At 35.7% G+C, this 9,077-nt stretch overlaps 2 protein-coding genes and 1 pseudogene across 11 annotated transcripts; 1 reads left to right on the top strand and 2 right to left on the bottom strand.

Moving 5' to 3' along the window:
* Positions 1–9,077, bottom strand: part of LOC110767940 (DEAD-box ATP-dependent RNA helicase 35-like) — a 75,037-nt pseudogene that overhangs the window by 17,151 nt on the left and 48,809 nt on the right.
* Positions 451–7,144, bottom strand: LOC110744349 (DNA gyrase subunit A, chloroplastic/mitochondrial-like). Of its 6 annotated transcripts, none has more exons than XR_015833920.1 (9): positions 6,570–7,114; positions 6,309–6,407; positions 6,104–6,191; positions 4,560–4,630; positions 3,926–4,034; positions 3,756–3,818; positions 3,212–3,277; positions 1,901–1,949; positions 451–814 (listed from the first exon to the last, which is right to left on the bottom strand). XR_015833920.1 is itself a non-coding variant. In XM_088249239.1 (8 exons), the coding sequence occupies exons 2-7, from the start codon at positions 6,326–6,328 to the stop codon at positions 1,941–1,943; spliced, it is 360 nt and encodes a 119-aa protein (XP_088105365.1). In that variant the 5' UTR covers positions 6,329–6,407; positions 6,570–7,114; the 3' UTR covers positions 451–814; positions 1,901–1,940. The 6 variants fall into 6 exon arrangements, 3 of the variants coding, with proteins under 3 accessions (XP_088105365.1, XP_021800012.2, XP_088105366.1); XR_015833921.1 differs by having other exon boundaries at positions 3,756–3,845; positions 6,570–7,092; XR_015833922.1 differs by lacking the exon at positions 3,212–3,277 and having other exon boundaries at positions 3,756–3,845; positions 6,570–7,092.
* Positions 7,194–9,020, top strand: LOC148296495 (DEAD-box ATP-dependent RNA helicase 35-like). Of its 5 annotated transcripts, none has more exons than XM_088249235.1 (2): positions 7,200–7,351; positions 7,391–9,020. In XM_088249235.1, exons 1-2 carry the CDS (start codon positions 7,200–7,202, stop codon positions 9,018–9,020), a joined length of 1,782 nt encoding a protein of 593 aa, XP_088105361.1. The 5 variants fall into 5 exon arrangements, with proteins under 5 accessions (XP_088105364.1, XP_088105361.1, XP_088105362.1 ...); XM_088249236.1 differs by having other exon boundaries at positions 7,394–9,020; XM_088249237.1 differs by having other exon boundaries at positions 7,200–7,327; positions 7,394–9,020.

Here is a 9,077-nt window from a genome sequence, read left to right on the forward strand (position 1 = left end):
AGCCGGGGAATCTTGCAACTAGAGTTATATATGACTTCACAAGTTGTTATTAAGTTTTCAAATTAGGGCATTCAACCCAAAATCAATTGGCAATAGGAGGCCCATATTTCATGGCTTCAGCTTGGGAAGCAGTACTGTGAACACAGTTGATTCGCTAAGGAATACATTTAAGAAAAAGTAAATCAAAACACCGGGATATGGACAGAATACAGATCTAAAAGTCTGCATTACAGAGCTCATTTCAAAGGAAATTGGAATAACAAAATTGGAAAACATTATTACATTCTGTTACTAACTGGAACTCTCATCTACTCCCAATAAAGCCTCGCTGAGTAAGGCATTTAATAAACCCTACCCCTAAGAACCAAGTTCGAAAAAAATAACAGATTATTGGAAGGTTCTGATTAGTTAAACCATAAGCATCCTACTTCTGTCGCACTAGACCCCAGGTGCCAAAAAAAATTTCACATGTTATAGGAAAGAAATTTCAATGATCAAAAGAAGCAAACACAAAGCACATGACAAAAAATCTACTGCACCAAAAAATGTTCCTCGCAGCAGAAGCTAGAAAGCAAAAAGAAAAAAAAAACTGAAAAACAACGCATGCAGAACAACAGATGTTTAATGACAAAGCCAGAAAATCATGTCTCAGTGCTTTTGAACCACCACTTCTACTCAAGTTGAAGAAAATGAAAAACTCAAAAACTTAGGGGAGCTCACCGCTCCTTAGACCAGATGATGCAATTGCATTGCTAGAAGATTCTCTTAGTATACGAATTACTGCATCCAAATTATCCAGGCCCACAACAATGCCCTATTTCAACAAGAAAATACATATGAACTATGAGTTGTAGTGTGGTGACATAAATATAAATCCAGTAAAATAGTCACAATCACACAGCAGTACACAAAGACAAGCTACCAATAACTTAATGCTAGAATATTCTTATCTCAATACAACAATGGATGAGTCAGGCATCAACACTTAGGAGTGAAGAACCAAATATTAACCGCTCACTGTATGCTTTAAAACCAAAAGTGCAAAATTAAATAAAAAACAGTAACCAGGTAGGTATGAGGTAAGACAAACTATCCATGATTTGAAGCCATTAAATGTCCCAACAGAGTAATACGAAAGCAGAGCAAAAACATTATCCATGAAATCAGAATCTAAATTTTCCAATAAACATTTTGCTGAATAGACTTACATAGTTAATAGAAGCAGGGACTCAAAAGCCAATAAGTATAAGCCAGGGGCCTCAAGAATTTGAACTAACCAACCCGTGGAAGTGAAATATTTTTGAATTACAAAAAAGTTTGCCACACTAGATCAACAACATATTTTTGAATTACTCAAATGGCAATTTAATAAGGCATATATCTTCAGATGATGGCCTCTTGACAGTTTATCTTTTTCTTTCGACATGGAGGTCTCTTCAAAGTTTGGACAATACCTTTCTGCTTTTAAGTTTTGAATGCGTTCAAAGAAATCATAAGAATTTCACTATCCAAGAACACTTTCCAAATTGTAGTTGATTTCAATGCATCACCTCTTGTCAATTTTTTCAAAGACACTACAATACTGGTCAAACTGTCAGTACCTAAAAGTGCCTCATGTGGTTCCTCTACAAATAATACTTACATTAAAGGAGACAAAGCAGTGTAGTAAAAACAAAAACACATAAAAAACCATATAAAGTCAAGTAAGAACTGATGAAAACAGCAGCCCAAGTAGCGTGAATTACAAAATGATTTCTTAAGGGAAAACAAATTCCAGCAAGAAAAACAGTTTCTTGAAATAGCTTACCTACAAATATATTAAAATAGAATATACGCATGAGTGAGCAAGTGGGTCAGTGGGTGGGCATTTATACTAAAGAGATTAAACTTAGGTAGTCACCTGCAGCAACTCCTTTAGACCCATCTGCTTAGGTTGCCCATTATGAATACTGTGAATAGACAAAATACCAAATGAAAATCCAAGCATTGTGATGAATCATTTGAGCAAGAAAGTTCAATCAAGAAAATATGGTGTACTTCTAGAACAATGGAAAGCCATAATTTAGTAACACCAGAATCATTTTGAAAGAAGAAATTGATCCAATCGGATCATTAATAAATATCATTATGTGTGGCATTGCAATGAAGGCTACAATGTACACATGCTTCTTGGTTGCACCACTATGTGGATCATATCTAAACAAATTTCTAATACTAAAAATTTCTAAGGCTACGTTCTAGTGATATTCGCAATATTTCACTGACATTTCTGTTTTCTTCAATGAAAAAAATGGCAGCTTACTGCCATGGACAGGTATTCCACACCTTCACAAAATTACCTTATGTTTGTCCACTTGTATCTCCCAAAACCTACTCCAATCTCAAAAACAACACCTTGTAAAGTACTTCATACAAGCTGGAAACCAAACTCAGTAGCGTAAATTTATTCTTTCCCATTGAACCTTTTGCCTTTGCAATAAGGCATGTGTATGTCTAATAGGTTATTGCATTTATCACCCATCCTTTTGGAACATTTCAAAGGCTTTCATTGAGTTTGCCTCCAAAATATCCCAATTCCCAACAATGTTGAAACAAATCAAATGAAAAACCAACAGGCCCGGAGCCTTCAAACGACGGCTTTGTGTTTAGTTTTATCATACAATCCTTGTACACCTCTACCAATATTTGGGATATTTTTATTACAGCTCAGCTTTTGACTAAAATTATTTAATTCAATGACAATAGACTAATTTAATTTTCTTTATAAAATTAGTTTCCAAACCAAAATATCTTGGTTCCTTGAAGTTATAATATTCAATCAAAGTCATAACTTTCAAGGACAAAATGAAAGTTTCAATTTTTAGCCCTAAAAAACAACTAGAGAAGTATAGGGAGAGAAATTGCATCCACCAGTGAGGAACCAAAAGCCAGAATCTTAAGTCAATGTTCTTGAATGATGATAAAGATATCACTCACCCAACCATGTTACAACTTAAGCTGCATTGAAAAGATGTGAGGCGATAAAGATTATTCAGAAAAATTGATGGGTCATAATCCAATTGCAGAACCCGTTTTTTATTAGAGAAGAATAGCAAAACCGTTTTACTAGTTAAATCTCCCATAGTATTGTGAATTCTTCAGAATGTTGGTATTTAAAAGCTACAAAGTACAGAGGAGAACAGAATTTTAAAAAAATAAATAAATTGCACACCTCAATGACAACACACATTCCAGAACGATCACTTTCATCCCTAATATCGCTTATTTATTCTAAACTCTGTAGAAAAAAGGAAAAAAGTATAAAGAAAAGGGGAAAAAGAAAAGAACTAAAACGAGATAAGAATTAACAACAATGTATGACCTTATTACTTTAATAATTTCATGTGAGTGATACAGCAGTTAGAAGTGCAATGCATCAACACAAAAATGGTGACAAATTTGGAACAAAGAGATAATACGTGTAACTAGAGAATTCTTGGGAAGATGATAAACAGAGACAATCAGTATTATTATATGAGGTCAACATGATATCAACAAAATAACTTAGATGAATATAACGGTACTTATTGGATTTAATATAGTCACATATTAAATAAGAATTATAATACTAACAAATGAATTTGGACCCTAAACACTGGAACCTTTCAGATTACAATCAAATAACATATATAAAAACCAATCACAAAACTACTTTTTAAAGAAAAATTACAATCCAGCACTTTTAAAGGATCATTTGCTACTTGCAAGAATGTCACCTTATTTTCCACAAGTTTGGCTATCTTCTCCACGAGGGCTGATTTGTTGGTTTGGTGAGGGATCTGACTCATTCCCAAAGTATAAAATCACTAAAAAATTAAACTCTTTCATGAGAATCTAAGACTACATGCATATTTAATGCAAACCGGACAAGAAGACCAAGGCAAACCTCCTTTATGATACTTGCACTTCTCTTTGTTCTAGAATCAAGCAATTCAACATCAGTTTTCCCTCTGACCACAATGCGTCCTTTCCCAGTTCGATATGCCTCCAAGATGCTTCACAAAATGAACATTTATCCAAAAATTATTGATTCCACAAACATGAATGTCCATGAATGTTCTTACCCATATGCACAAGAACAAACACATATATAAGGAAGATGCCGCCAGCGTAAGCAAAAGGGATAATTCTGCCACTATGGCAATCCTTTATTACTCTAATCATTTGTATTATATTACATCTTCAATTACACTAGTATATACTATTTTACTCTATCTTCACCTTAAGCTCAAGTTTCTTGACAATTTTACTTATTCAGAAAAATGAAACAAAACTGTTTGTGCGAACATAGTAGTATACCCCATGAATTTAGCAGCAAGTATGCAACATAAGACATATCACCACTGCCCATCATCACATTCAATTTGAAGGCATCCCTTTAGTACAACCTATTCAAACGTTATACCGAAACTGGTAAAAACCAAGGAAAGAACTACTACAAGGAGGAGGTTATCCCTTTTTCGTCCAAGCTTACTAGAATGAACCATGCTTCAGATAGCGAATGAATGGTTCCAACTTACCCAAGGTTTCCCATAATCAGTTCTCCAGTTGGAAAATCAGGCCCTGGCACGTATTCCAGTAATTCTTGCAACTGTCACAGGGAAAACCAAATGTCAAATACTCGAAAGGGAAAACGAAATGGAAAATAAAGAAAACACAAAAACAAAAATGGGTCGATAGAAAGCAAATTTCTTTTTAGTTAACTTAAAGGGTTCAAATTATGCCCAATAGTTCTAACTTCTGTGGAGAACAGTGATGGCAATGGTAAAGTCATACTTAAACATAACTGTATAGCCAATAATTGAGATTCTTTAACATCAAAGTTTCAAATCATCTTAACGAATAACTCAACTACAGGAGAAACACGAAATTTCTCAAAGACTAACCACTTCCAAAAAAGTTATTCAGCACCGCTACATGCAAAAAGGAATTCTCTGATTGGCTTGAAAGGAATTTACGGAAGATAATTGTATATGATGCTACATTAAAGACTTGTAACTGTTGCCCAAACATATTTGGTTGCCATTAAACCCATATTGTTAATACTAATCATGGACACACTGTTTTATGAAGTTTCTATGTAAAATTGATGCACAATTGATTAGTTTTGTATTTCCTAAAGTGTCATTCAAAAATTCCATTCTTTTTTAGAAAATTTTGTCATTTTCATTAATTTAAATATTTCCAGCAATATTTTCAGTGACATCACGATTTTCATCCTTGGATATAACAAAGGGAATGATACACTAGATTCATTTCAACTATCTTATAAGTTGATAGAAAAGAAGCAATTTTTCCACATAGACAAAGACTCAAGTTTACGTCAAAGTCTCTTCCCCAACAATATGTTGTGATAGTTCAGTGAGGGATACATAATGCTGTCTTTTCTCCAAGTTAGTACATAATGTGTAAAATGTAAGGATAGGATGAAGATCATTGTTTGTCCATAGTCAGGTAGCTTTAAACTTGTGGTGTTTACTATTCAAGGAGGCTGGAGTCAGTTGGGTAATTCCACAAGGGTACCCTTCATTAATTAGTGAAAGTCTTGCTGCTTTTGGTAGAGGAAATAAGGCTCGGGTCGTATAGGGTTGTTGCAAGATGGCTGTTTTGTGGGTGATCTGGATGAAGAGGAATGAGGGGATGGGGATAGAAGAGCTGTGGGAGAGGGTGATGTTTTTGTCGTCCCTTTGGGCTTCACTTACATCAAGATTTCAGGGATCTTTTCCTTTCTATTTTGCTAAATTGGGAGTCATCTATAGGATAATGTGGTTTTGTAGGTTTCGTTGTTTTTGTGGTAATCATTTGTAGTTTGTTTTTGGTGGACTCCTTGTTCATTATCCCTTGTCTATGTTAGATTATCTTTTAATAAAATTTGTTTCTTTTCAACCCAAAAAAAAAAAAAGGGGGGGGACAGTCCTTTGAAGGATACAGCACGTTGTTGTAATTATTATCAACACCCATAATAAAGTACAGCAGAACTTCAATTTTTAAAAGGAAACTAATTGAAACATACCCTAATTAATATGAAAAATGAAATAAATAAATAAAAGGTCTCGCCACTTACCGTAGCTTCTGGATTGTGAATTAACACACTAAGAACATGTACCAACTCTCCAAAGATTATGCGGAGGAATGTTGGTTGCCATGCTAACCTGAAAATTAATTTAGCAATATGTGAATTGAAGATATACAATTATTGAGGAAGAACAAGAACAAAACACAAGCAGCAGCTTTTGATCATGAAGGACAATGAAACCTAAGAAAAATACCGCAATCCCAGAAGCACCATTCAGTAATAAAGTTGGAAGTCGAGCAGGTAAAACTGATGGCTCTTTTTGTGAATTATCAAAATTCGGAGTAAAATTAACCTGCGCCAAATGAAAAGGAGGGGATGTGAGAGAGAGAGAGAGAGAGAGAGGTTGCCCCGTTTCTGGAATAGCATATAACCTAAAGATCTTAATATTCATCTCGATATCATGATTATTAAGAACCCATACGGTGTTCAAAGTAACTAAAATATCTGAACATACCTCCAATCTGCACTCTGAGTAACTCATGGCAGCTGCAGGATCAGCATCAATCGACCCGAAATTCCCAAGCCCCTGAATTAGTGGGAATCGTAGGGAGAAATCCTGGAAAATTAAGTTTCAAAGCAATCAGGAGACCACGTGAACTAAATAACTAATTATAATGTGATCTAAATCAATATTTACAAAGACAAAAGGTTCAAAAACAAATGGAGTAGAATTCAGAAAGCTGGAATTATTTGATACGAGGATTTTTTTTTCCCGAAAAAGAAGTAATGAAATTTTATTAAAGACATTAAGGGGCATCGCCTAGTATATACAGCAAATAAACATAGAGATAAAACATGTAAAGAGGCAGCAACTGATGGTGCTTGTCCATTCAAAGAATTATCAACATAACGGGAACACAAGATGACATTCCCTAGTTTATTAGGAAATATTCACACCCTTTGCCATAAGGAAATATTTTGTTTCCTTTTCCCTAGTTGATTAGGATTTATCCTTATATTTATGTATGTTAATTTTTAATTCCTAGTAGGATTTGGATCATAATCAAAATTTCCAATTCCTATATAAAGGCCTAGTTTTAGATTGTGCATAAGGGAAGTTGTATCAAAACAAATAAAAAGAACCATGGAAAAAATAGATGATTATGTTGAGTATGTTCCAGTGGCGAAGCGGCGAGCAATGGAAACTCATAAGATTCTTCAACGCAAGGTAAAGTCTTTCGGGCTTGAAGAGAAGTCAGAAGAAGAGTTAAAGCTAGCTGCTCAGGCAAACCCACAGTCTGAAAAATCAAATTTTGTTGCTGAAGACAAACCAAGCAGACCTAGTCTCCTTGTTAAATCATTAGAGATGAAGCATGAGGCTCCCAAGATTACTCCAATCCAACAGATGGTGCAACAGGAGAAAGAGATTATTGACAACTTATCGAATCGCAAAACACTAATGTCAGTTGGTGAATTGGCAAAGGGAATCACTTATACCGACCCTATACCAACAGGTTGGAAGCCACCATTGCATATAAGAAGGATGCCAATGAAGCAATGTGATTTGATTCGAAAGCAGTGGCATATCGAAGTTAGTGGTGAAGATGTTCCACCACCCATTAAGAATTTCAAGGACATGAAATTTCCTGAACCGATTTTGAAGACTCTAAAAGCCAAGGGTATTGTCCAGCCGACCCCTATTCAGGTGCAAGGTCTTCCAGTGATTTTATCCAGGAGGGATATGATTGGTGTTGCATCTACTGGCTCAGGAAAGACATTGGTTTTTGTGCTGCCATTGATTATGATTGCATTGCAAGAGGAAATTAGGATGCCAATTGTTCCTGGTCAAGGGCCTTTTGGATTGATCATTTGCCCATCGAGGGAGCTCGCAAAGCAGATTTATGAAGTGGTGGAAGAGTATCTGGTTCCTATGAGACAGGCTGGATATCCAAAGATAAGGCCTTTGCTCTGTATTGGTGGAGTGGATATGCGTTCGCAATTGGACATTATCAAGGAAGGTGTTCATATAGTTGTTGCTACTCCTGGGAGATTGAAGGACATGCTGGCAAAGAAAAAAATGAATCTCAATAATTGCACATATTTAACTTTGGATGAGGCTGATAGATTGGTAGATTCGGGCTTTGAGGATGACATAAGACACGTTTTTGACCACTTTAAATCTCAAAGACAAACTCTCTTATTTTCAGCCACCATGCCCACAAAAGTTCTCAACTTTGCTAAAAGCGCTTTGGTAAAACCTGCCACTGTGAACGTGGGAAGACCTGAAGCTGCAAATTTTGGTGTAATTCAGGAGGTTGAGTATGCGAAGCAAGAGGCCAAGTTTGTTTACCTTCTTGAATGTCTACAAAAGACCGCACCACCTGTTATAATATTCTGTGAAAACAAAGCTGATGTCGATGACATTCATATATATCTTATGATAAAAGGAGTGGATGCAGTGGGCCTTCATGCGGGGATGGATCAGAAAGAGAGAGAGGATGCCATTTCTTCCTTCAAGAAAGAGAAGAAAGATGTCTTGGTTGCCACTGGTGTTGTCTCAAAGGGTTTGGATTTTCCAAATATTCAACATGTCATCAATTATGACATGCCAGCACAGATTGAAGACTATGTACACAGGATTGGACGAGCAGGAAGATGTGGCAAGACTGGAATAGCAACAACGTTTATAAACAAAAATAAAAGTGAGACAACGCTTCTTGATTTGAAGCACCTCCTGCATGAGGCAAAACAAAGGATTCCACCCGTGTTGGCTGAGCTTAATGATCCAATGGAATTAGATGCGAGTGCAATTACAAATGCGAGCGGGGTTAAGGGCTGCTTTTATTGTGGCGGGCTTGGTCATCGTATCCATGACTGCCCCAAACTAGAGCATCATAAAAGAATGGCAATTTCCAGCTCTAGAAGGGATTACTTTGGTTCTGGTGGTTACAGAGGAGAAATATGATATTTTTGATATGTATGTAACTATATATATAAGCTGAAAAGGTGATGAAAGTTTTCT

Source organism: Prunus avium, chromosome 2, assembly GCF_965620075.1.
Source record: "Prunus avium chromosome 2, drPruAviu1.hap1.1, whole genome shotgun sequence".
Taxonomy (NCBI): domain Eukaryota; kingdom Viridiplantae; phylum Streptophyta; class Magnoliopsida; order Rosales; family Rosaceae; genus Prunus; species Prunus avium.